Source organism: Rhamphochromis longiceps, linkage group LG6 (genome assembly GCF_057381845.1).
Source record: "Rhamphochromis longiceps isolate RC_006_pf linkage group LG6, R_longiceps_female_GT1.1, whole genome shotgun sequence".
Lineage (NCBI taxonomy): Eukaryota > Metazoa > Chordata > Actinopteri > Cichliformes > Cichlidae > Rhamphochromis > Rhamphochromis longiceps.
The window spans coordinates 26397161-26423679 of NC_140562.1; the positions used below are offsets into that span (position 1 = coordinate 26397161).

At 39.8% G+C, this 26519-nt stretch overlaps 3 protein-coding genes across 4 annotated transcripts; 2 read left to right on the top strand and 1 right to left on the bottom strand.

Moving 5' to 3' along the window:
- Nucleotides 1-713: 713 nt before the first annotated feature.
- Nucleotides 714-6790, bottom strand: ube2kb (ubiquitin-conjugating enzyme E2Kb (UBC1 homolog, yeast)). Its single transcript, XM_085409936.1, has 7 exons — nucleotides 6466-6790; nucleotides 5544-5637; nucleotides 5393-5451; nucleotides 3785-3867; nucleotides 3606-3705; nucleotides 3290-3418; nucleotides 714-1325 (listed from the first exon to the last, which is right to left on the bottom strand). The coding sequence occupies exons 1-7, from the start codon at nucleotides 6526-6528 to the stop codon at nucleotides 1251-1253; spliced, it is 603 nt and encodes a 200-aa protein (XP_085266062.1). The 5' UTR covers nucleotides 6529-6790; the 3' UTR covers nucleotides 714-1250.
- smim14 (small integral membrane protein 14) lies at nucleotides 6216-17815 on the top strand. Of its 2 annotated transcripts, none has more exons than XM_085409939.1 (5): nucleotides 6216-6350; nucleotides 11582-11677; nucleotides 12369-12417; nucleotides 12535-12689; nucleotides 15488-17815. In XM_085409939.1, the coding sequence occupies exons 2-5, from the start codon at nucleotides 11603-11605 to the stop codon at nucleotides 15524-15526; spliced, it is 318 nt and encodes a 105-aa protein (XP_085266065.1). In that variant the 5' UTR covers nucleotides 6216-6350; nucleotides 11582-11602; the 3' UTR covers nucleotides 15527-17815. The 2 variants fall into 2 exon arrangements, with proteins under 2 accessions (XP_085266065.1, XP_085266064.1); XM_085409938.1 differs by lacking the exon at nucleotides 6216-6350 and adding an exon at nucleotides 8618-8777.
- Nucleotides 17816-19390: 1575 nt separating this feature from the next.
- map9 (microtubule-associated protein 9) lies at nucleotides 19391-26479 on the top strand. Its single transcript, XM_085409931.1, has 13 exons — nucleotides 19391-19705; nucleotides 19802-19892; nucleotides 20366-20887; nucleotides 20969-21135; nucleotides 21243-21336; nucleotides 21752-21819; nucleotides 22308-22369; nucleotides 22461-22623; nucleotides 22979-23065; nucleotides 23159-23320; nucleotides 23408-23553; nucleotides 23892-24027; nucleotides 25195-26479. The coding sequence occupies exons 1-13, from the start codon at nucleotides 19634-19636 to the stop codon at nucleotides 25312-25314; spliced, it is 1890 nt and encodes a 629-aa protein (XP_085266057.1). The 5' UTR covers nucleotides 19391-19633; the 3' UTR covers nucleotides 25315-26479.
- Nucleotides 26480-26519: the final 40 nt, after the last annotated feature.

The window sequence follows — 26519 nt, forward strand, 5'->3', positions numbered from 1 at the left end:
CTGAAAAAAAATTCCATTCGCTTTCCATCAACGTGTTCGGTAGGGCTTTGGTTCCCTACCAGTGTAACGCCAAACTGGGTGGTGCTTGGTGGCTTTCCCCATCAGAAGTTCCAGGTGTCTGATTATATAGAATGAGTCCTGTGAGATCCAAGAGTGTAGGAGAGGGGTGTTAAACCAAACAAACACCCACTGCATCATCTGGCCAAATCAAAATAAAGGCAACAACATGAAAGGACAAACACGTGCACACAAAAAAAAAAGTTGGACTGTAGATGATAGCAGAAAAAGTGGCTGAGCTGGCTGTTAGCTCCTGTGCCATGAGGGCCAAGATTTTGGCTGTGCCACCCTTTAAAAAATAAAATAAAATACATTCAGAGGGACTTCTCATGGATCACAAAAGCATGAACACATTTATCTCCTTACAATTGTAAACTAGGCATAGTTTATATTTAAAATCTGTTTTACAATGCCATGTAAGAAAAAAAAAAAGTACATCCCCACTGTATTTTCAAATTTACACAGATCTATTTACAGATTTTTCTTCTGTGCATGTGTGCAGATGTTGGCAGATGTGTGTGTGTGATTTTGTTCTAAGTCTACATACAGAAAATAAAACCTGTACATCCAAACTTCTGTAGTGGATTGAGGCATCAATGAAAGGTTGTTCAGGAGAAAAAAAACATTACACTGCTCATGCACAGCACTATCCAGTCAAGAAAATTTAATCCAGCAAGACTTTTTTTCTTTCTTTACAGTACTAAAAGTCTGTAGCAGAGAAACACACACGGTCCAACTGGCTGCCGAAGGAATTAAACGGTAATGTAGTGTAGAAGCAGTCAGCAGGCTTTCCTTTCCTTACATTTTACCCTGGAAAATCCACCTGATTACAGCAGCTGTTCGATCCTTTACAACTTTAAGGAAATTTGTGGGGGGAAAAAATAATGTGTTTAAAGGGCATGGAAGACTGGAGGCATGGGTGGATTTTTTTTTCTTCATTTTTTAAGGGTGGGAGGGCTTAATACTGAAATACACATATTGGGTAGGTGGGAGTAAAGACTCGGCAGGCAACGGGGTGCTGTGCATATTGGCAAATGCAGCGCTACTGGTGTTGACTTAGTAGCAAACAAACTGGTAATAAAAGAAGGCTCAGACTGCCATGGTGGATGGGGTGTTTGTTTTCTGTGTAACAAAAGGCAGTGGTGGAGGAGCTGACACTGTGATGAAGGGTTTTTGGATCCTCACACCTGGCTTCAGTTGCTTAGGAGCAGCTCTGTCGCCGTTTCCACGTCCCAGGATTTTGAAGACAAGGCCGCTATTACTGCATTCTGTATAAAAGGAGGAAGAAAAGTTGAAAAATGATTCTCATCTGAGAATTCGCAGATCTCACAAAGGCTGCAGAGAACAAGAACCACCAACTGCAGCTGGAGTCCATCCACGAGACAAGAAACCCACTGGAGAGAGCTAAATATACTGTTTGTTTGTCTTTAAGTACTGCGGTAATGTAAATGTTTGCATAAGCTTACTGCATAATAATAAATTCAAGAATGCATGCTCACGAACACAAATGAATACTTGTGTGTGTTTTGTGTAATCCATCTTGCAAGGCCAACATTTACAAGGCTCCAGCCATTTTGAGAAAGTTATTTATACACTAGAGACTATTCTGAACTATAAAGTAAAGAAAAAAGATCCACAGACATAAAAAGGAAGGAATCTACATACTATCTACTACAACTACAATCTACTACTTAAAGCCTTAATTCTGGCAGGTAAGAAGGCCATCAGGAGGAAATGGTTGAGCCCCCAACATTAAACCATATGCACTGCTGAAGGACTTTACAGAGTGAAACCCCCCCCCCCCAAAAAAAAAACCTATGAGTTGAGAATTAAGGCCGTCAATACCTTTGACAAAAATGTGAATAAACTATGTAAAGATAAGTTATAACCTGATGTTTCCAGCTTATCAGCACTGTATATCATGCCCCATTCATTTCTTACTTCTGCACCTGTAAAACGTTCTGGTTTAAATAAAGACTATTAAAAAATACTAATGATAATAAAATTCTGGCTACTGCCAATGCTACCCAATAGCCTCCTACCAGACACATCTATGCTATCAATTTTAAAATCCTATGTTGCCTTGTTCTCAACTTATCGCATTCACTAGATTTTCAGAAAACTTGACCTCTGACTTTAACATTGAGGTCTCTGAGATTCAAACTTCTCCAAGATTTTTAGGGGACACGCTGCCTCATCCTCGAGTTATCGCATTCACAAATTTAGGTATTCACCTTGTCTGCCCGGCTGCCCTGCAGGGTGATGTCAATATTCCGTCAGCCTTTTACAGCTGAGGGGTAAAAATCATTTTAAAAATTATTACATCACCATCCAACTTCAAATCACCCCCCTCCAAAAAAATTACATTATACACATATATTATTGTGTATAATGACCGTATTGAATATAATGCCAGCAACAAACCAGAACACCAATTAATCTCATGCAGCGGTCGATCCAGTTCACAGGTTACTGTAATGTGTAGGCGATCATTGTGTGCCAGTTGGTTTAAATCTGACCAAAACTGCAGCAAGAGTAGTGATTCTTGTGAATTGTAATCGAACAGATGCATGACAGATGGCTCGTCATGGTATGAGTTTGTCCAGCATTCAGCTGAACAAACTAAAAAGTTGACACGCCGCATCTCACTGTTCATTACCAAATATTTCGTTTTTATCATTGGGTAAAAACATGGCGCCAGAGATGGAACAAGTCTTCAGGGAAGTGAATAGAGGGTGTGGGAGGGTAAAACTTCAAAGAATTTGAGCATTTCATTAGCAGATGAGAAAAGAAAAAGGTAGAAGGGCTCAATCTGAGCAGCTCACGTGTCTTATTAGGAAAGAATGAAGCAACAGCTTTCAAAACAAAAGCACTTCTCTTTGTTTCACAAGCACAAAATGCTGTTGAAAGAAGATGTGATGCAACAGTGATGAGCATCGCTCTTTCTAAATGTCTCTAAAGCATGTTGCTGCCATCAAGCTGAAAATAAGCATGTTTCTTAAAATATGATGTTATTATGTTAAATATAAGCTCAGTTTCCCAGACAGCGATTAAGCCTAGTCTTAGACTAAAAACTATTTTATCATTATTTACTTTTTTAATGGAGAGCTTCAGTGAATTTTTCCCTTGCTCTAAAACAAGGGACGATTAATGTTTGGGAAACTGGCTGATAGAGTGTAACTAAATTTTACCTATAAATGTGAGGGCACAACAAAAACAAAGGGGTTCTGACCTTATCGAAGCCCATGGCACAGAGTTTGTCTATTTTACGTGTATAGTCAGGACTGGAGACAGGAGCGCCCGCGTAGACGTGAGACCAAAGCCTCGCAGTCTGTTTGAACATTTCTGGGTTCTGCTTATACTGAGGATTCAGAAATACAGGTCTGTGAGCAACATCACAAAATGAACTAGCAAATATGGCAGATTTTATTTTAGACACAAGTTCACACCAGGTACCGAGACACGTACAGTTACCCAAATATAATTTGGTACTTTAATATCCGATTATAAGCAGACAAAATGCGAGTCGTGCATTAAGTCCTTCCCACCTGGTTTGCTACTACTGCATCCTGTGGATCGTCTGGTTCTGCTGCAGCGAGGAGAGCCTGTAGAGATAACAGCACTGTCCTCAAGGTCATAGCAGCTGCCCTGAGAGAGGGTGAGAGGGCAGGTTAAGTGAATGGAGCACACAGGCACACTGAGAACAGTTCAGATACTTTGCACTTACCACTGGTCTTTTAAAATGTCCAGGCATATTGCTCCGGTCACAGAACTGATATTAGGATGCCAGATCTTAGTGATGAAGCGCACCTAGGACATACAGATGAGGAAGCGTTATCTAGAGAAGAACGTGAGGTGACAGAAAGAAGAAATATTTACAGTTTCTTACAACAGATATGTCAGTATCCAGGCTACACTACAGTAGCTGTCATTTTACCATGTCCTGATGTATTGCAAGCCATTGCGAGGGAAATACTGCAAATTAATGAGCCAGCAGTTATAGTTTATGGCACCACTGCATTTTACATCTAAGTGACAAATTAACTTGATGTATTAAGCATTTAAATTACTGTATAAGCCAAACGCCGGTAGTTTAAACCCGTAAACTGTTACCTAACAGGTTATTTGGTGACATCATTTCAGGGAAAGATTGATTTCTTACCACCCCTGTGTTGAAGGTATGTTTACAAGATTCATTTGGTTACAGGAGGGAGACAATAAATGTTTATTTTCACTATTATCAGTATTAGACTTTCTCTTTTGCTTTTAACATACAAGCTAATAGTGACCAGAAACCTGAAAAGGCTGTTTACAAGTCACGTTATGCTGTTCTCTGTTAGAGCACTAACACAAAAAGGTTTTGTTAATTGAAGCATAATAGCTGAATTTACCTCAAAACTCTGATGCTCATAAGAATTATAAATTGATTCCGGTCAAAGTGCCACATACTCGCTTCTCTTCATTGGCTCACTGTTAAATCCAGAAATGAATATAAAATCCTTCGACTCACATGCAAAATCTTGCATAATCAGGCCCCATGATATCCTAAAGACCTCATATTACTATACACTATACTTCGAATACATATCGTTCTTGGACTGCATACTTGTGGTTCCTAAAGCGTCTAAAAGTAGAATGGGAGGCAGAGGCTTCAGCTTTCACGCCCCTCTTCTGTGAACCAGCTCACATTTTGGATTTGGGAGGCAGACACCATCTTTACTTATAAAATTAGACTTAAAATTGTACATTTTGATAAAGCATATAGTCAGGGCTGGATCAGATAACCCTGAACCCTCCCTTTGTTATGCTGCTACAAGCTCTGACTGCTGCAGGGCTTCCCATGATGCACTGAATGTTTTGCTCATCATTTATCTCCTTACTCTACCTGTTTTTATTCACCACCACTGTATTTAATCATTAAGCTCTGGTTCGCTCTCCTTTAGTTTGCCTTTTGTCCTATTGGTCCCTCTTTTTTCGCTTTCCTCTCACCCCCAACTGGTTGTGGCAGACGGCTGCCCGCTCCCTGAGCCTGGTTCTGCAGGAGATTTCTTGTTGCTATATGGGAGTTTTTCCTTCCCACTGTTGCCAAGTGCTTGCTCACAGGGGATTGATGTTTCTATTATCGTAGAAACATGGGTGCTACATAATTAAAAGTGATTTGAACTGCAGCACTGGGAGCGGTTTTTAGAGTTGGGTACCATGCACAGGGTCACTTAGGCATGAGCAGTGGCAATTAGTGACAACCGATTTTACCAGCTATAACAAAAGTGTACATGTTTTCAAAATAACTGAACAAGGAAGAGAGGCAGAGGATGAAAGGCACTAAAGCAAATACCTTTGGCGGGTTAAAAGGATAGGTTTCTGGGATTTTTATTTCAAGCTGATATCTGCCACCTAGGAAAGAGAGAAAAGCAGACATGCGTTAGTATATCAGACCACATGACGAGTATCACATATCTTGGCCATCGTTTCCAATATTACAGTACCTTCATATGGTGTGTCTGGAGGCCCTGCTATCTCACCCCTCAGCTCTGTGAAGTTCTCGTCCACCAAATCTACTTTAATCTGGTTTTTACTCGTCTGTAGGTTGGAACAAATGCAAAAAAGAAAGAAAGAAAGAAAAAGGAGTTACCCAGCTCATGTCTTCACGTGTTCACATCAAATGAAAACAAGAAGTCCCTGGCAAGATGGTTGCTAGAAAAGGCACGGCTAGTGTCATTTTGTGTTAACATTAAAAACCAATTTGAGCCCCATTCCCAGAGGAAACACTAGGACAATTCAGGTTAGCACCAAAGTTACAAAACTATAAAACAGCATTAACAGGAGTTGGGCAGGAGGTGATATGACAGCATACACCTTTTAAATAAACGCAGTGTATTCAGACTGTTAACAAACAGCTGATTAACGCCTGATAAGTTTGTTGAACGTTGCAGCAAAACATCACGGCTGTTAATGCTAACTGTGGATACATGTCAAAATAGCGTTAGCAAGCCTTGCTAACTGCCGCTAACTCATTTACTTTGCTAAACAGCTGCGGTTCCCTGCCTGAGGCGCTAACAGGCCACACACTCTAGGTTTACTTGACTTGTGTAATTAAAACAAAGGTGTGCGACGTTGTTTGTTAGGCATTCAGGGCCTGTCAGCTGAGAGAGCCGAATCCCCGGTGTTTCCTGAACACACCCACCTGACATAACAAGGGAGGTTCGCCTGGACGCTGATTTGAAGCTAAAGCTAGCTAAAGTTCTCCTATTTGGGCCTGACCTGCTGCAACAGAGGACCCAAACCTGACTAGGGTAAATCTATTTGGTCACAATAACGGCTGCCGGTAGCGTATATTTTAACAGAGCTGACACAATTTTAAAGAAAGAGCTGAGTAGAAGTGAAAATAAGCCGGTAGCGTTACCGCACCTCTTCGCTTTTGAGAACTTCTTTGAACTCCCGTTTGATCCTTTGGACCGCAATGTTGGCCATGGCTGTGTCTGCTGAGCTGCTGCCGCCGCTGCTGCCTTCAAGCTACACCCGTGGCCCGTCTCCCTGTGTTGTTTGTTTGTTTGTTTGTGTGTGTGTGAGGGGGGGGGAGGCCGCCTGTTCGGTGCTTTCCACACTTACGGAGCTCCTTTCACTTTCACCGTGTATAGCGCTTCTTTCCAGCTCAGCGAGAGTTCGCAGTTCGCCTGCCCGCGCTCAGCGTCAGTCCGTCCAGAACATACACACACATAGAGCAGCTGCATGGAGCACACACTAGAACTTTCATTAATGAGCTCTGGTGACAGTCAACCTGGGTTGATGCTCTTTTGTAACTTCCCTTCAGGGCATTTCTGTCATGGTTTCCATCTGATTGTGAGGGATGTTCTTACTGGAATGGGAACTCTTTCTTACTCACATTTTATCTACATGGTGGTCAGTATCTCTATGTGTGTGTGTGTGTGTGTGTGTATGTATGTATGTATGTGTGTGTGTATACATATATATATATATATATATATATATATATATATATATATATATATATATATATATATATATATATATATATATATATGTGTGTGTGTGTGTGTGTATATGTGTGTGTGTGTAATGTTCTGCATATATGTTAAAAGCCATATATGCTATTAACAGACACATTGCAGCTTCTGTCACTCCCTAAGTATCTTGTGATAACTGGCGCAGGCAGCTGTCTATGTAGAGTGCACACACTCTTCATCTACAGTTCTTCAGCTTAAACTTAAAACTTTTCAGCTGCATTCACACCTTTGTGGTTTGTAACATGAATGGCATTTCAGTGGCTTTCAACTCTTGGAGGTGCAGAAGAGAGCGGATGGAGGGGGTGGGGGCATGTTATGAGGGGGGATTTGAAGGATGCAAGAGTGAAGGGGAGGTTTATAAGATGATATGATGTATGGTTTGGAGATGTCAAAACTGACAAAAAGACAGAAGGCTGAGCAGGAGGTGACAGAGCTGAAGATTCTCAAGTTTTCCTTGGGATTGACCAGCATGGACAGGAATAGAAATCAGTACATTAGAGGGACAGCTCAGGTTGAGCAGTTTGGAGATAAAGTTGTAGAGACGAGGCTGAGATGGTATGGGCATGTACAGAGGAGGAAAGGAGATATATTGGGCAAAGGATGTTGAAAATGGAGCTGCCAGGCAGTAGGGAAAAGAAGGCCCGCAGAGGAGGTTAATGGATGTAATGGAGGAGGACATGCAGAAGGTTTGTGTGACAGAGATGGATACTAGGGACAGGGTGAGATGGAGGCGGATGATCCATTGTGGCGAACCCTAAAGGGACCAGATGAAAGAAAAGGAGTTGCTTCCATCTCTTACAGATGCATCTTTATAGTCACTAGAATAAACTTTTGTTTCATTCACAGAAGTGAATGTATTCCAGGTTGGTAACAGATGAAAGTAAGGTAAAGAACCTCTCATATTTTTTTTTATATTGATAATAATATTAATAATAACCTCCACATATATTATTATATTCAATGAGGGGGGGGGGGGTTAATGGTGTGTGTAACTGAGCTTGTAATGTTTCTAAAACTTGGAAAATACAACAGGTTGGTGCTTCTCTGGCTCTTATTTCTAAGTATTGGTGTCTTATAAGCTTATTTGGGAATGGTGATAGATTAACTTCCACTCCCACAGTGACAAAATAAAACCAATAAGTTATATAATAAATAAATAAATAAAAGCCCAGATTCAAAGTTAAAGTATGTGTTGTGCTGCAGAAAGGTATCTCTTTGTTTTCCTTATTTAAAAGAATAGCATTTATATAGTAGCATAAAAATTAAATACTTTAACTAATGAAAACTTTAAGTAATGAAAAGTATTCAAGTCGAATCCACCACCATGTATTTGATTACACAACTGCACAGATGTTGTAGGTTCATGGGCCTCTGTAAGCTGACAGGCAACTGGACTGTTTGTTTACTATCCAGAAAAAGTGATCGTTGCTTGTTGTGATTGGCTCAAAGGGCCCGCCCATCAGACTTTCAGACCAATAAGCAAGACAGCTGTTTGGCTGAACACAGAGCAGAGCCATCGGGGAGCCGCCCCACTCCCGAGGTCCCGGATGAAGAATAGCCGCTGGCTCACGTGTATTAAACAAAACACAGACGGTGGTTTGATGTGTTTGCAGTTTGATGGTCTCTGTGTAGAGCAGCGGTGCAGCTCGGGCCCCTGAGAGACAGTGATCGTTTTATTAACATCACGCCGCTCCAGTAAGTCGCTGTTTTTTGCTCTCATGTCTTTGTTCAGTTAATAACAATCTAAAGACAAGGGAGTGGGGGTGGGGGGTGGAATGGGTGTGAGTTTCCTCTGGCTTGGCTGGCGGGGTTAGCAAGAAGCTAGTGTAAACGTTAGGCTAAATCACGTAATTTTAAAACTACAGGGAAGTAACCGTAGATGTCTTTAACCTCGTTTTAGCTGACTTCCGCAAAAGTGCAGGCATACTGCAACCTTTGTATGTCTGATGTTAAACCTCCTGCAGTCTTAATCGGAAAGCCGCGCAGTGACAGATTACGGTCTTCGGCTTTAGCTGTGTTGATTCAGGTTGTTTGTGGTGTTGTTGCACTACGTTGCTTCACATATTTGTGTTGTTTAGTTTACTGTCATTGACGACAGTGGGGTGGAGGAAAAAAGCTAGCTATAAGCCAATAGAAATTTAACAGCACCACCAAATGAAACCTTTAGAATGCCCATAAAGTTCACCCAACAGCCCTCTAGTTTATTACACAATCTTTCGCTGAAGGCTGTGAGGTTTAGCCAGGTGTGCATCACTGGCCGCTGGGTGTAGTCAGTCTTAGGTAAACATGTTTGGCTTTTTATTTTTTTTATTTTGTTTCTTTGTGGTGTAGACAGATAATTCGGATGTCTATTGTGTGCTGGTGGATGCATGGCAAGAAACATGAAAATAAAATAAGTGGTTGAAAATATCCTAATCACTGTATATATGTTGGCCGCTGTTTTGTTTTTTTGTTTTGTTTTTAAATGATAACAAGATATAATCTTGAAAGAAATGTCAGCCAGTAAAATCAGCCAATCCCATCACAGGTATTCAGTGCATTTAGGCGTGCAGATAAGGTCGAGAAGAACTCCTGAGGTTCATAGTTTGTAAAAGAATGTGGAAGAAAGGGGATTTAAGTGACTTTAAACACAGCGTGAAAGTTGGTGCCAGATGGGCTGTGTTTCAGTAACTGCTGGGTCCTATTCCAGGATGAGGTCTAATTTAAATGGTAAATGGTAAATGGCCTGTATGTATTTCTGTTCGCTTTTACTAGTCCCTAAGGACCCCAAAGCACTTTACATATCCAGTCATCCACCCATTCACACACTGGTGATGGCAAGCTACATTGTAGCCACAGCCACCCTGGGGCGCACCGACAGAGGCGAGGCTGCCGGACACTGGCGCCACCGGGCCCTCTGACCACCACCAGCAGGCAACGGGTGAAGTGTCTTGCCCAAGGACACAACGACCGAGACTGTCTGAGCCGGGGCTCGAACCGGCAACCTTCCGATTACAAGGCGAACTCCCAACTCTTGAGCCACGATCGCCCACAGGGGCTGAGTTTGTTAATCCTGAGTTGAGGGGAAACTCTGGGTTTTCTGTTCCAGAGAGAGCATTAAATTGAACTCTGAGCCAGTGTCCAAGGGGTAACACTGTGTGAACCCAACCTGCTCACTGGCCGGTTTACTTCAACAAACTGAGATTCTATCAGAGCTCATAGCAGCGCAAATCCATTTGCAGAAGCCTCAGTTAGTTTATAGTTTGCAGTTTTTTATACTTAATATGAGCTCTTTTATAATCAACCAATACTCAGTGTAAAGATGTATCCAACAATTACACTGTAGATTTATTATCAGTGCAAAAAATAAACTCTGTGCTCTCTGTTATAACCTCTGTGACTCTGTGGGCAGTAATTGAGCTGCCACATTGAACCTTGAAGCAAATGGGCTACAGCAGCAGAAGACCACACCTGGTGCTACTCATGTTAGAAATAGGAAGGTTACCGTTCACATGGGCTCATTAAAATTGACAACAGAAGATTGGAAAAATGTTGTCTGGTCTGACCAGTCTCTATTTGTGCAGTGACATTTAGATGATAGAGTTAGAATTTGGCGTAAACAGCCTGAAAGTATGGATTTTCAGGTTTCATATAAGATGATGGTTCAGCGGCCTGAATTGTTGAGGCTGTTGGTAATGTAATGGGCCCAACAAAGTACTGGCAAGGTGTACCCAAGAAAGTGGAAATGAATGTATTTCAGTATCGTTATGAGCTTTAGAAGTTCATCTGGGGTTTGTTATGGGTTTGATAACCACGATTAGACACCTGTAGCAGACATCTGTGTGTTTGTGGTTGTTTTGTTTTTGGGGGGGTGTTTTTTGAACCATTGTCAGTGTGTGTTTCACCTCCATCATTGTCAGCATTAACCAGCTTGATCTTACTCCATCAATGCTTTATCCAAGCCAGAAATAGCTCATCTTCCGTTGTCACTCATAATGACAGCAATCATCCAAGTTCTTGCTAGTATGAGCCACTTTATTAGCAGGTTCTAAGCTCATAGTTGGACTGCTAGTTTGTGTCATATGGATTCATCTTTTTTTAAAAAGTATGTTCATACAAAACATGCTAATACACTGAGAGTGCAGAAATCAGCTCTGAATGATCCAACATGGTGTTTCATAAAGGGCTTCATAGAGTGATAAAGGTGAAGGCTATTTTAAATAGAGGCTCAACATTCCACAGTTAAAGTTTATTTTCTCTTTCAAGGTTACTGCGATGAAACTGTGAGATTGGCGGAATATGGGGATTTGTTGGTATTCCCAGCAAAAGCTAGAAAACCGAAATTAACTTTTCACTGTTGCTGACATGCAGCAAAACGAAACGCCAGCACTCTATGCAGAGTCTCCTTACCTGAACAGTCTCCTCCCCCTAATCAGTGTGCGCTTGTAGAACAAGAGGGAGTGTTAGGTTTCTTTCAGTTGTTCATGTACGTCCTAGTTACATGCTGTACTTCTCTTCAGGTGGATACTGTCTGGTGAGGAATGGCGGAGGGAGGCTTTGACCCTTGTGAGTGCATCTGCACGCAGGAGTACGCAATGAGGCGCCTCATCAATTTGGTAAGCGACACAGCTTGGAGGTTTTCTAAATCGCCTCTAATTTAAGTTGAAGAGACGGCGTGTAGACATGTCAAAATATTCAAAGTATGTGGTGTGAAGTGATAACATCATCAGCTGAAGTTTAAAAGGAAACGAAGATCAACTTGCAAGTAAATTCAAGCCTTAAAGAGATGTGGGGAGAAGGAAATGCAAAGCTACATCCTGGTTCCTGCTCAGTGTTTGTCTTGACAGCCTGTCTGCTCTGCCATGCAAAGACAGTTTTATTGCTCTCAGGCTTGTATTGTGCTTGGAAATATACTTTGGCTCTTCTTATTTCAAAATATAACATTTGTTGTTGTGAGTTTCCCAGTTTCATGAAGGACACAGTTCATAGTTACTGTATGGCAGCTTACAGTTGACCTAATTTACATTTGGTGCACAGGTGTAGCCTACATGGCAGAGAGCTGGATACACACTGGGCCATCTGATTTGCTTACAGTGTTAAAGGATGTTGTTCAGATGTCTAAATAATTCTTCGTCATAGCTATAGTGTTTATCTCAGGAACCAGGTAGAGCTCAGATGGTGGCTTTGTAACACTACTCACCACAATATCTCTGCTGGTTAATGAATCAAAGTTAGTAGGCAGTGTCATTTCCTCCCAGTTTGAGGGCAAAGAGTAAATCATTTTGTTCTTCTGTAATTTTCTTCCAGCTGAGGCAATCTCAGTCCTACTGCACAGACACAGAGTGCCCTCAGGAACGTATGTATGAACTTCTCTCAGTGTAGCTCACATTTTGTAAGTGTTTGAACGCACGATAGGACTCAAATGTGTGTCTGAATAAGAAGTATTTTATTTTATTTTATTGTTTTTCTTCAGTGCCAGGTCCCAGTGGGTCAGTGGGCGGGGGAGGTGACCTGACCCTCCCCATGGTTCTGATGGGATGGGCGGTGTTAGCCCTGGTCCTGTTTTTGCTGCGCCCATCCAGTCTCAGGGGAACCCATCATTCTGGCAAGCCCAGTGGACCCCGCAACGTGAGTGCAGATCACACTCATTTTACATAACAAATATATCTGAAATGTAAAGACGTACAGTAATGTGCAAAAGTCTTGAACCGCCACTCATTTCTTTATATTTGCTAGGAAAATTAGAAAGGTGCAGCAGGTGCAGGACAAGACTTTGAGATGATGTTCATCTGCCGGAGACGTGTTTTTAGGCCTGACACTTCCTGACATGTTATCTTTTGCATTTTGTATAGATTCAACTAAAGAAATGGGGAAAATGTTTTTGCAAAAGACAAAGTGACAAAGGTCTTTGCTAGGTTACCTGTTATGTGTATGCACAAAACTAGTTAATGCCTTGCATTAACTACCTGCAAAGTCTGGCTTTTTGAAAACGAAATATAAAGACATGAGGTGTGGCTCAAGACTTTTGCACAGTACTGGAGTTTTTTTTTTTTTTTTTTTTTCCCTTTTGCCTCCACCTGAACAGTCCAGATACCACGTGCACATTAAATAAAAAGGAAGGTGTTTTATCAGGGAAACATATTTCCTTGAATCTAATAATGCAACGTTTGATTGCTATGAATGAAAGAGAGCTATTATCACAGATGATTAAATAGAAAAGCCAATTTGGTTGTTAATACGCTGTATTCTGCTTCAGGAAATTCGTGGTAAAAATATTACTGAAAAAGGTTTTACATCTGGTGTGTACTGCAGAGTTAGTAGGGCTAACAGCTGCTGCATGAACTTATGTTTAAAAAAAACATAGACCAGTGTTTATGTAGCAATCAGCCTAAAAACACAGGACCTTTAGTCATTGCGATAAGAGACTTGGGGAAGCACGGAGGAAAATCTGCGTCATCTGAAATAAAAAAAGGTTTTGTTGTAATGAGGTCAGGGGATTAGACAAACCTGATACCTCTCTGACAAGGCACATGTCTTTTATAACAAAAGGCTGCAACATAAAACCAACCAAAATCTCAGAGTAAAACTAACATAAAGTCGCTTCCAAACAAGTTTTTCTGCCACTAAACATTTGATTTTTGAATTTCTCTCTGCCTGCTTTCCTGTCCTTTTCACTTCTGTCAATAAACATTACTAATAGTAATAATAAATGTAATTCTTGGGAATGTTGTTGTCATAGCTCTGTTGATTTTTATAACTGTGTGTATTATTTGAGTTTTAGACAAGTAACATTATTTCCCAATGCAAAAAACGCAGTTGCTGTATTTCAAAGCGGATAGGTTAATATTTGCAAAGATGACTAATTCTCTCCCTGAATAGAAACCAGGAACCTAATATTTATTCTGTGATGTCCTTCACAGACCAAACTGGAGCTTTATTTTAAGGACAACATATTATGACATTGTGGTTATTATGGTTTTGGGGGGTTCTCCTTCCCTTTTATGTGTATGTGACAAAAATCCGCAGAGTTGCAAAGCTCAACTCTAACAGCAAGACTTTCCTATAATCTAATTTTTTATTTTAAAAAGAGGAAAGAATAGCATTTCTGCTATACTTGAGTCTACAAAAAGTGACTATAATGAGCAGCTGCCTCACAAACATTTTTATTTACTATCTATAGCGTCTTGTCCCATCTCTAATGCTAAAATGTCTCAGCAGGTCTGCTAAATCTTCAAAGACTATGTGCTGATTTACAAGACTTGGTGGATTACTTTTGTTCTTGATGCCACTGTCGCCATTAGCTTTATATGGCTAATGAGAAACTGCAGAAACTTCAGACCTTATCTTTGAAATACTAGGAGGAGGGTGTGTGTGTCAGTGTGTTTGCATGTTGCCTTTTGTGTTGTGAAGTGTAGCCTCATCATAACCAACTGCTTTATTAGCAATACAGGAAATGTAAATGGTCAGGATCCAATAATGTTTTTTTTTAATTTTTATGATAGCAGGTTTACTTGTGACATGTGGGCATGTGCAGATCATCATTTCATTTAAAGCTACAGGTACAGAAACGGCTTATTTGAAGTGGGCTAAATTGAGGGGTATGTGGCCATGTCTGTTAGCTGAAACTTCAGCTCCAAACACTGCGAAGTTTTCCCCAAAGGATCGTGGTTCAAACCTTTGTAAGGGACACTTTTTAAGCCTTTAAAAATCAGTAAAATATTTATAGCCATTTTTGGATTTGACTGGTAATTCCATGCTAGGAGTTTTTAAATCCCAGTGATCTTTGAAAATACATTCACAAAAAGCCACTTACAGCTGCTCCCTTATTTACAAGGATTTGCAACAGGTGCAGGAAAACAAAAAAACAAAATATAGCTAACTCTAAGAGTGGCCAAGTGTGGTACATTCTTAAAAAGAATAAATGCTCTGACAAGCCCAGCAATGCCAAAATACATGAAAGACCACAGATGAAGTAAAATGGATGATGACAGAAACTCTTCCTTGGCTAAGAAAAACAGCTTCACATCATCTAACCAAGTCAAGAGCACTCAAGTAGGTAGACTTGTCATCGTCTACAATGACCTTGGCAAAGATGTCTTCCAGAATGGAAATACAGAGGATTCAAAACTATGTGCAAACCACTGGTTACTCTGAAGGACAAGAAAGTCAGATTAGATTTTTGCAGACAACATCTAAAAGAGTTCTTTGGAAGATTAAACCCAGATTAACTTGTACCAGAATGATGGGAAAGGAAATGCTGCAAGCCTGCACACTATCTGTGAGGCAAAACCAAAAAAAAAGGTTAAAAACATTGTCTTTTTTCATGTATTTATACCCAAAATTTTTATTTATTTATTTATTTATTTATTTATTTATTTATTTATTTATTTATTTATTTATTTCTGGGTTTGTTTTGTTTTTTGCAGAGTGATGGAAGAGAGCCCCCAGCACCACCTATCGACTAGCAGTGGAGCCAAACAAACAGCAAATGTACACCTCCTCTGACTGGAGTTGCACAGTAGCTGCAACCAGGACAGCACCATCTGTCTTTCTGTCAACATTCCCTCACATATCTTTTTCTTTCTTCTTCTGATGCTGCCACAGACTTGTCTTTGATTTCTTATTACTAGAGTCCAACTGATCAACGAGGCCAGCACAACTATGATATTTAAAGGGGACCTATTATAGCTCATGTCCAGCTCCAAAACTTATTTTACTCAATTACAATGGCATGATTTAGAGTTTGAAATGATCCTTTTTTAGGTTATACTTGTCCTGGTGCAGCTCCTTAGCTGGAGAGGTGTTAGCCCCTCCCTCTTTAAGTCAGCTTCATTCTTATTCGCTGCCATGCGCAGAATTTGAAATGAAGGTGGGTGTAGCTTCTATGCTTACAGTCAGAGCTACAAGCCTGATATCAATTAAGGATTACTGCTCTCACTGACATCACAAAGGAGGAAGAGTAGAAAAAACTGAGCAACTTTGACCGTATTTAGTATGAGCATCCACCCATGTAAAAGCATATATGTGACACACATGGGGAAAATGGTGAAAAGCAAAATATGTTCTCTTAAAAACAGTTGCATTTCTTAATTTAAAAGATTTTATCCAGAGGAATGTGATAATAGCTGAACACAATCACATAAAAAATATAAAACTTGGTACGACACATGGCTTTTCATAGCAGAAGTACACACTCAACTACCAAACAGCTGTGGCTTAAAAATATATATCAGTTGGATTTGCTTAAATGAGCAATCGCAGGCATCAGAGCTGGTCCCTGATCCCAGCTCTGATGCCTGCGGATCTGCAGAGACTCGGATGCAAATCTATGATGAAGGAATGTGTCACATAATCGGGGAAGAAGGGAGGGGGCAGTAGTAAAGAGTTCCTGTTGAATCGTTAATTTGTTTTTCCGGTGCTTGAAATAACAAAGGGTGGAGGGTCCTTCAGTCTCTCTCAAACATTCCACACTTCTTACTTTATGAAGATAAAACTCTATACGGTGCCAGTAACCATGACATTTTGTATCATGTTTTAGTTTCATATTTAACCCTGCAGAATTTTTTTGATAAGGTTATAGTCTCATTACAGTAACACAACATAGGATTCTTAATGCAGTGAGTAAGTCTAGTGTGTTTACATTCAGGCCTTGGTGAGATACTCATCTGACTCAAGCAGGTAGTCGGCTCTGCTATATTGACTGTAAGGCTGTCCCTTTAAATAAGGTGGTGCAGCAGCACGTTTGAAGGACAAAATTGAAGTTGATCTGTAAAATGTGAGCAAAATATTTGATGCACACACCAGAGAAAACTATTATTCACCTCCAGTAATACAGAGATGCTTAGCCTCATTTGACAAAATGAAACTATCTGCAGTTATATCATCGTATGTTAGGATGATTGTGTGTATTATTGTGCTTTAAAAGAAAATTGTACTAGTACCCAAAATAATACATTATTAGCACTTTTTTGATTCCTTTTGGAGGTCTTGTGTACAGATTAAGCTTTCTAAAAGATGAACGCAATCAAAGTTTCTGCTTCACAACTTCAGTACCACGGTTTGTCAGTGGAAATTAATGAAACGTGCCAATGTGAGTTTTTAGTTTCGAATTATTTGTGTTGAAATGGCAATACTGAGGGGTCCTTTTATGATTTTCACTTTATTTGGGAATGATTTTTCATTTTCCACATTTTAATTGGGAACATTACCGATACTGGAGCCTTACCATAAATAAATATATAGCTCCCTCCTATTGTATTGACCCACACAAAGCAACAAAACCATTGAACCCACATGTTTTCAGAACCATCAGCTGAGTGAGTCTGTTTGTGTTTTGTGAACATCTGTATAGTGTGTGGTTATTAAAGTGTATATGAGCCTTGGGATATATCCCAGGGTGTCTGTGATACCAGAAATTACATGCATTAATCTTAAAATGGAAGAGTATTTGTTGAATGCATGGAGGGAGTTTTAAACACATCTGAATCTGGCTGCTCTTCATTATCAGCGAAAGTCCTCTGAATTATGTTGTACTATGGCTTTCTAGGGTTGTTCTGCGAGGTCACGGGGAAGAGCTGAAAGATTGAAAATGCTGGGTCAATTGTATGGTATCAATGGGGAAGCCATGAGACTATTGAGATGATTGGTGGCATCAAGTAGACCTCAATTTACACTGTTACTGTTTAAGAGTAAAAGGGCTTCAACTATGCACTTTTCCTACAACAAAACAGAAAATAAAAAGACTTATGTCTGAAGCTTGGCTGTGTTTTTGTGTGAAGCTGGCACATTTCCTTCTCATCAGATTTATAATTGATATATGCTTCCAGCCAGAGTAAGAATGTAACACTTACACTTTTAAACATTTGATTATCAGGTGTAGTTGGTGACTCTGAGTATTCAACAAAACCACTGATGGTCTTTCTGTTGTAGCATCAAAGCTACAACAGAATGGCTGAAAAAGAAAAGAATCAAGGTGTTGCAGTGACCCAGTCTAGACCTCAACCTGACTGAAATGCAGTGAAGGGACCTCAAGAGAGCTGTGCATAAACAAATGCCTGTAAAATCTCAGTGACTCAAGCTATACTGTAATAAACAGTGGGCCAAAATTTCTCAACAGTGATATGAGGGACTGATTAAATCATATAGAAAACCACTTCTTCCAGTTACTGCTGCTAAAAGTGATTCTTTAGTTTTTCACAGGACTGCATATTTGTATGTGTTTGTCATCCTTAAAGATTAGGCTCTCTCTAGTTAAGGTATTTTCAAAATAAATTTTAACAATGTTAACCGTAGCTCAGGGGGTTGGAAATCGCATCTGTAACCGGAAGGTCGCCGGTTTGATCCCTGGGCTCTCTGTCCTGGTCGTTGTGTCCTTGGGCAAGACACTTTACCCTACCGCCTACTGGTGTTGGCCAGAGGGGCCGATGGCGCGATATGGCAGCCTCGCTTCTGTCAGTCTGCCCCAGAGCAGCTGTGGCTACAACTGTAGCTGCCTCCACCAGTGTATGAATGTGAGAGTGAATGAATAGTGGTATTGCAAAGCGCTTTGGGTGCCTTGAAAAGGGCTATATAAATCCAATCCATTATTATTTATGTGATTACTCCTCTTGATAATTAAATCACTTATTCAAAAAAAAAAGTGGTCCTTATTAATATCAATTTGAGGCTAGACTGGGTAAATAAAGTAGATAACTTCTGACGTTACAGTATTTTTTCACATAAAATTCCTTCATTGTGTTTTTGCTATATAGCCCTCTGGTTGTGTGCAACCCCCCTTCCCTTACATGTAGTGTTCTGGTCACAAGTGACCAGCCAGTTTTAACAGCTCTTAAATTAACATAAGAAACATTTTTCACCACCAGATTCAGTTCAGTGGGTGGGTCAGTGGGTCGTTCAGTGGTCATTCACTTGGCCATTCAGTGAGGTATTCAGGGGGTCAGAGGCCAAAGGGGCGTGAGGGGTGGATTCCCATTAATTTCCTAAAAAACTCAAAATTCAACGAAAGAGGTGCTCATCACTTTTAGATGTTCAAGTGCATCGTGTGGAGGATGCCACAAGTCCTCAAGGAAATCGGATGTAAAACACAATAGTTATGAGTTTTTACATTTGTAAATCGGTCAGATTTGACCTGAACACGGCAGGAAGGTTTTAAATAGTCTATCTCTAATTAGCCTTCTTGTTACCTTTAAATAAACTTTGGACTATAAAACTATGAATCATGTCTCCCAAGCACTGAACACAATAGTTTAGACATTTTAATAATTAAATAAACAAACATATTCCTTCCGAAACAAGTCTTGTCCTAAGTCTTCTAAGCATGCGCAGTGCTAAAACGGAACTGTCCGTCTGTTTCCCTGGGTTACCATCAACAACTTCGCTAGCCCACAGTATCTTCAGTATGCTAGCGTGACTTTAGGGTCTCGTGTATCATTATACATCGGCATAAAAATATGTATAGAATAGGTGATTAAGCTTGAAGAGCAGCACGGGAGGTTAATAACGTGTTTAGAGGCTAATTAGCTCGAGCGAATGAACCCCAGCTAGCATTTTAGGGAGCTGTTTACAGCTTTAGGATGACCGAGCAGGAGTACGGGACTCTTGCTTATTCAAAAAGTCCGAAAACATCTAAAAGAACAACATTTCAGGTAAGGACCGTTTCTAAACAAAATAAGAAATGAGCGGCTCAGTTAAACCTGATTATTAAAGGAGAATCATGTTAACCTGAAATTATGTCGCTTTAGGATGAACTCCAGGCTGCTGTCTCTGCCAGGGCGACCAAAGCCAAGACAGATCAGTACACCTACTCTGATGACTTCGAAGAAGATGAAGATGGTATAACGAAAAAGAGTTATTATATCTAAAAAGGACTCTAAGTGAATGGAGTAGTTCATTTGTTACAGAGGGATAGTAGCGAAGGTTAAAGGGAAGGCTTAAAAGATGGACGTAAGACCTGCTGTGATGCATGGTTTAGAGAGCGTTATACTGAAAAATAGACTGGAAGTGGAGCTGGAGGTGGCAGAGCTGGAGATGTTGGGATTTTCAATGGGAGCGACTGAGATTGACAGCTTGGGTTAGGCTGTCAGGAGACAAAGCTAGAGAGAAGGTTGAGATGGTTTGAAGACATGCACAGGAGGGATAGTGGATGCTGCAGGTAGAGCTGCCTAGATGTAAGTGAAGGAGGACATGTAGAGGGTTGGTGTGACAGAAAGGGATGCTAGGGGTAGGGTGGGAGGGAAGAAGATGATTGATTAAAAACAACAACAACAACAGTGTGTGTGTTGACAGTTTATCTTTTTGTTTTTCAGATTTTTTAAACAGACTCCTTAAATTAAGAAAAAAGAAGACAGATCCTCTCAAAGCTGGGAAGAATAAAGCCAAAATCATTAACAACTTTGACCTCTCAGATGATGAAGACAAACACAGGAGGACAAAGAAAGTTTCATTCCTGAAAACAAAAAGAATCAGCTCTCCCTCCAACAGCACCACTGCGTCAGAGTCACAAGAAAAAAACGAGCCCCTAGACTCACACACGGCTGCACGTGATAGTTCTAATGGGTCAGCATCTTCACAACGCTCCACAGATGACGCACAGTTTAAAAATGCTCGTGTGGATTCAGCTGATCCTCAGATCACAAGAGAAAGCTCAAGTAAATCTCTGTCATACCAAACATCAGACGATACTCTCCTGGACATGCCTTTACCGTTACCATCTGACAGCAGCGTGGTGGAAACTCCAGGGCCAGAGCAAAAGAGCGGCTCTGCTGCTGAAGAAAGCTCACAGACTTCACAGTTATCAACATGTGACCTGAACCACACAGCTTCAGCAGGTCTGTTTAGTTTAATACACAATACTGCTATCAGGAATCAGTGCAGATTTTACATTTAGATTTACACCTGTCACCATTCAGATAGTGTTTCAGAGAGGGAGCCACCAAGACCTAAACCCCGGCAAAGGACCCTAAGATTGAGCTTTCACACTTCAGAGAAGCCAGCTGAAGACTTTCAGGATCTCAGCAGGCCTCAGACTTCTTCTGTATCAATTCCTCTCTCAACTGATACATCTGGCACCATAGCTGTAAGGAGCTGCAGTCCAGCTGTGCTTTGTTAATCAGTGTTTTAAGCTGCAAACTAAAATGAAACTTTTCATAATCAGAGGATGTTTGTGATGTTGTTTCATCATAGTGGACAGAAGGAGACCACACAGTTTCACCCTCTTCAAATAAGAGTGCACGGTCTGCACTCCTCACAAAGTCCACTGTTGATTCTGGATCGAAAGGTAATGATCACAAAAAAAATCTTCAAAACCTTTTTTTCTTTTTATTCAGGACATTTAAAAAAGGGCAACTACAGATAATATGGTGTGACGTTAGCAAATCGTAAGGAAGAGGAGAATAAAAATACTTTTATATTTATAGGTATTGGAGTTTGCATGCAATTATTGATTAGTTATGCACTGACTTGGGCAGCAAAATTTAACACAAAAAATATTCATTAAAATCTGGACTTTAGAAAAATGTAGAAAAATGTGTTGTTTAAATATATATATATATATATATATATTTTTTAAACCTACTGTGGGAGAAAAATCAATCACTCCACATTATAATAATCATTAAAAAGTCAAAAGAAAATAACCAATATTTTTGCTACATGTCTAATTAATGCTCTTAATATTTGTTTTATTGTTTTAGATGGCTTTATTTCTGATGACAGCAAAGAGCAGGAGAGGAACTACTCCACATCATTTGAAGAATTTACTGTAAGACATATTCTGCACTGTGTAACGTCGCTGTGAAGTTTAGTTTTTTTTAATGAATCACAGCTTATTCTGAGGAGAGCTCCAGCTTCAGTTTGTGTGGGTTTTCAGTCACTCGGCTGATGGTAGTCTTAAGCGCTTGAGTTGAGGCAACAGGACTGTTTTGTAGGTTTGTGAAGACGTTACACATGTCATCTAAGAGGCTTCTTATGTTCTAAAAACTGATGGAGAATTCTGTGTATTTAACCTATAGCGAGGTCGTCCTCTTGGAGGTGGTCCTGAGAGTTGTTGACCCACCTTGTAATTATTAAAGGTCACATGAGGGTCTGAAGGTATGAATCAAGGCATGCGTCATTACGCTGCATTCCAGATTGAACACATAGAAGAAGCCTTGTGGATGAGAGGTCAAACATCTTCACGAACCAAAATCAAGTCCGGTTGCTTCCATTTCAAGAGTCTAAGAGCTCAGTCTGTGCATTGTTGTCTTCCAGGGATGCTCAGGAGATCCCTCAGCTCATCTCTCTCATGTCTCTGAGGAATCTGTTGAAGCAAGGTTGGTAATCAAGCTGCAGTAGCAGAGCTCTATGTGTGAAGCAGACCTGATCACTTAGCTGGCCTTTCTGTTGTTGTTTTGTTTAAATTAGGACTTTGAGTTCTCACTCTAAGACCACTCCAAGATCTCAGAGTGCATGCTCCAGGAAAGTGGAGTCCAAGTATTTGGGGTCTCTCAAAGTTCTGGACCGTAAAGTCTCTTTACAAGAGTCTCAGCCACAAGAAGCAGATTCCCTCCGAGCTGCCATTTATCAGGTCGGTGTGGTTCTGAGGGTGTTGTCTTTTCTAGTTTTTTTTACATTGTCAGCCATGCAGTGGAGAAAAGCACTGTGACGTACCCTTATATCTACAGTTAAAAGTCTGTGTGTAAAAGACAATGAAAACCTTACTCAGCACTGCTCCGAAGAACCATGCAGCTAAATATAGAGTAGCAGTGGTTTTACTAATCTAAATTAAAAGAGTGTTTCGTAATCGTGTGAGTTGTTGGGAGAAAACAATGTACTGCACATTGAACATTTAGATTTGAATGAATGTGTGTATGTGTTAAGCGGGCCTCAGAGTATCAAAAGCACATTCTCAGTCCAGTAAAATCCACCCTCACTTTTACAAGGAATGGCTCAAAAAGAAGAAGGAAAAGTCGAGGGAGAACATGCAACTGAAGAAGAAAGAGGCCATGTTGAAAGAAAAAAAGGAAAAGGTGAGTCATCTGTGTTTTAGACAAACTACAGAGCACCTTACAAGCTTTAAAGATTACATGGATGCTCTTCAATTTTTTTCAAAAAACAAACAGGAAGAGGAGGCTAAAAAAGAAGATGCTGTTGCGTTCTATGAGGCTTGGAAGAAAAAGAAGGCAGAAAGCCTCAAATCTAAGGCCAAAGAGAAGGAAGCTGTGATTAGAAAAGAACAAAAAGCAGCTGAGGAGAAAGAAGAAAAAAGGCAGACTGCTCAACAGGTAAAAGCATACATCACTCTGACACCTATAATGAGATTGCTTGTGTGTATCCGTGAGGTTAATTTGGTATTTTAATAACAATTAAAGGTGTTTGAGAAATGGAAACGTGACCATGATCATCTGCTAAAAGAGAATTACAGAAAACAAAAGGAGGCTGAAAATAAATTGAAGCTTAAAAACAAAGAACAGGAGGAGGTGAGAAAAAGGGACAGCAGGTCTGCCTTTTCTAACTGGTGAGTGGAAATCATTCATTATTAATTTGTCCCATTTATTTAAAGGTGATGAAAAGAGATATCTCTTTTTTTAAGGCACTGAGAATTCATTTTTTGCAGAATGGTCTGAACAACAGATCCAAAAGATGACTGAGCTTTGCTTTTAGTGGTGGTAATACATAGATTTAAATGTGCATATATGTTTAATAAAACTTGTAACAGCTGTGGTGCCGGGTTGAAAAATATCGCCCACCAGATGGCAGTCAAAGCTCAGATCTTCATCCACTGTTTATTTCTAAAAACCTCACAGAAAAGTCATGTATACTGATTTTTTAATCCTCTTTTTAAACATGATTAAGGTGTGAAAAGAAGAAAGAAGTTATCGATGACAAATTCACGTCAGAGCGCAAAGAAATCAAAAATAAAGCGGAGGAGGAGAAATACATGAAGGAAGAAAGAGATAAAATGGCTTTAGAGGTGTATGAAAACTGGCTGGTAAGTAGAATTATTAATGATTATTACCAGCATCTGAGGTGCTGCTCGCCGCATCCTTTTTTGTTCATGAGACAGATGGTCTCTCGCTTAGCAGTCGCGACCAGGCTCCAGTGTGAACTCTTCTTTTGTGACTACTTAGATGGCACTGACAGATTTCACTGCTCAGGAGGGGGAAATCTGAACGTTCAACCAACTGTTTCAGCATATCTTTAATGAAAATGTTGTGAATTTCTTCTGATTTAATGCTTTTACCTCATTCTGTTTCTGAGAATTTTTTCTGAAAGTTTTTAAAATAAAAAAAAGTGTGATAGCTTAATAAGATCAGAACCTTACGTTATATAGATTGTAGATTAAATCAGCATCTAAATATATTTTTTGTTTGTGTAACTTTTTGGCCAAATGAGCCTGCATTTTACACATAAAGCTCAAATTAAATATGTACAGTACTGTGCAAAACTGTTGATCCATCCCTCATTTGTTTATATTTTGCTTCCAAGGAGCCAGACTTGGCGTTGAGTGATAAATCTCCAGGCTTTCTGAAGGTCTGCTGGACATTTTTGAACTCATTTTTAGAGGATTTCTTTGTTTTTTCTTGTGGATCACCATGCAGTAATAAAAGTATTCGTATGAAATATTGACTTTCAAGCTTGTTGGTATTGCACCAGGTATGGCTCAAGACTTTTGCCCAGTATTGTATATCCAGCCTTACTCCCTCTTTGATTAATCATTTCCTGACCTCGGAGTTTTTTGTTGTGTTGCCTTGGATGTGCGTGACTCGTAGCGCAGTAACTCTCTCCATTTCATAGAGCTTTCACAGCATGACCACAGTTATGAAATTGTACACGTGTCTTGAGATCATAATGGGCGTGATCTTTGACTCAGAGCTTTGTTTTGTCTGCCTGAAGTCCATCTTCCCCCTCGATGTTCAGACTAATTTATAGAGACGAGATCACATCATCCCTGTCAGTACCCGTTACATACATAATTGATTTGAACTTTTATTAAGTTAAATATGAGGTTCACACCACTGTCCCACGGTCTTCTTAATTTCTGGTTGTATAAGGCGTTGTTATCAGGTGTACAAATCTAGTATTTTTGAATATATTGTATGTGTGAGCAGTCCTTGTCCTTGTGGCTAGTGTCACAGATTTTCTTGTTGTTCTTTAGGCAAGGAAAGATCTAGAGCAGAAGAGACGCAGAGAAGAGAGACGGATACAAGAGATACTCGGAGACAGCCCACCTCCACCATGGAGCCCCCCAAATAAAACCATACCGTTTCGAAGATGACGAATAAAATGTAACATAACACCCGTGTAATGTCTGTTGGTGCTATGTTACATGTTTTTGCAAATGCAAGTTTGTAATGTATGTTGTTCTCTGATAGCTACTTTCATATGATTTTGTATTAGACAGCAGATCTAGTGTGTGTTTATATTTTTATATGTTTTCTAACTCAGATGTTTGCAAAATTGGAAACAGTTGTGGGACAGAATGATTTTGTGATATGTCAAGGAAAAATTCATGTATTTAATTTTTTAAAATTGTATTTGATTATTTTTATAAATATGTTTATGCTTTAGCATGTAATAATAATAATAATAATGATGATAATAATAATGAATGTATTTAAAGGCCCTTTACAGGCACTCAAGGACACGTTACACCCAATTAAATATCATATTATGATTGAAATTACAGTTGAAAAACAACTTAGAATTAAAAGTTAAGATAAAATTTTCAATAAAACAACAGACAATTAGGGCTTAACATGAGAATGTGCAGTAAAGCAGTTTAACATTGTTGTTGTTGTTTTTGCTGATTCCCTTTTAATGTTTATTTTTGTCTTCTGGTTAAGAAGAACTCACAAACCTGCAAATGATTTATTTATTTTTTGTATTGTAAGGGCATTTCAGTAATTACTTAATAACTTCTCACCCACAGTTATGTTTATAAGTATTTGGAGGAAGACAGGTTTTTGTATTTTGCCTCTGTACACCACCACAGTAGATTTTGAGGTGCAGACTTCCTGTTTTAATTCTGGGGATTTAACTAAATATTGAATAATTGTTTTACACAGGCTCCTATTTTCACAGCTCAAATGGAATTAGAGAATTAACTGACATGTAGGAGGCCCAAAATGCAGAGTCATCGCCCAGATGTGCCCAGAGATCACGGTGACTGTTGTGGAGGTCAATGGGTCCCGTTAATTCTCATTCATAATACCATTATCTAAAAAGCTGATATGAGGATAGTCGGACAGGATTAATTGTTAGAGATCTGGTAAAGCTTTAACTAGCAGCAGTTGGTCATAGGCTGTATTGATATGCTCACCTTTGAGATTCAAATACAGCATCTCAGAAATGCTTCAAGCTTCTTTCATTTATTTGACAGAATTCTAAACATGGTTTAAAAAAACAACTTTAAATTGGTTGCTTTCCTGGCATGGAGTTGACTTTTAACTGTAGTTCACAAATTTTCAACAGGGTTGAGGT

What these genes read in the sequence shown, in the direction of transcription:
- ube2kb (XM_085409936.1), bottom strand. Translation starts at nt 6,528, where the DNA reads ATGGCCAACATTGCGGTCCAAAGGATCAAACGGGAGTTCAAAGAAGTT. An exon ending in ATCCTTTTAACCCGCCAAAG is followed by an intron (nt 3,868 to 5,392) that starts GTATTTGCTTTA and finishes TGTATGTCCTAG; the next exon opens with GTGCGCTTCATCACTAAGAT. An exon ending in GACATTTTAAAAGACCAGTG is followed by an intron (nt 3,706 to 3,784) that starts GTAAGTGCAAAG and finishes ACCCTCTCTCAG; the next exon opens with GGCAGCTGCTATGACCTTGA.
- smim14 (XM_085409939.1), top strand. Translation starts at nt 11,603, where the DNA reads ATGGCGGAGGGAGGCTTTGACCCTTGTGAGTGCATCTGCACGCAGGAG. An exon ending in TGAGGCGCCTCATCAATTTG is followed by an intron (nt 11,678 to 12,368) that starts GTAAGCGACACA and finishes ATTTTCTTCCAG; the next exon opens with CTGAGGCAATCTCAGTCCTA. An exon ending in AGCCCAGTGGACCCCGCAAC is followed by an intron (nt 12,690 to 15,487) that starts GTGAGTGCAGAT and finishes TGTTTTTTGCAG; the next exon opens with AGTGATGGAAGAGAGCCCCC.
- map9 (XM_085409931.1), top strand. Translation starts at nt 19,634, where the DNA reads ATGACCGAGCAGGAGTACGGGACTCTTGCTTATTCAAAAAGTCCGAAA. An exon ending in TCCGAGCTGCCATTTATCAG is followed by an intron (nt 22,624 to 22,978) that starts GTCGGTGTGGTT and finishes CACTTTTACAAG; the next exon opens with GAATGGCTCAAAAAGAAGAA. An exon ending in AGGTCTGCCTTTTCTAACTG is followed by an intron (nt 23,554 to 23,891) that starts GTGAGTGGAAAT and finishes AACATGATTAAG; the next exon opens with GTGTGAAAAGAAGAAAGAAG.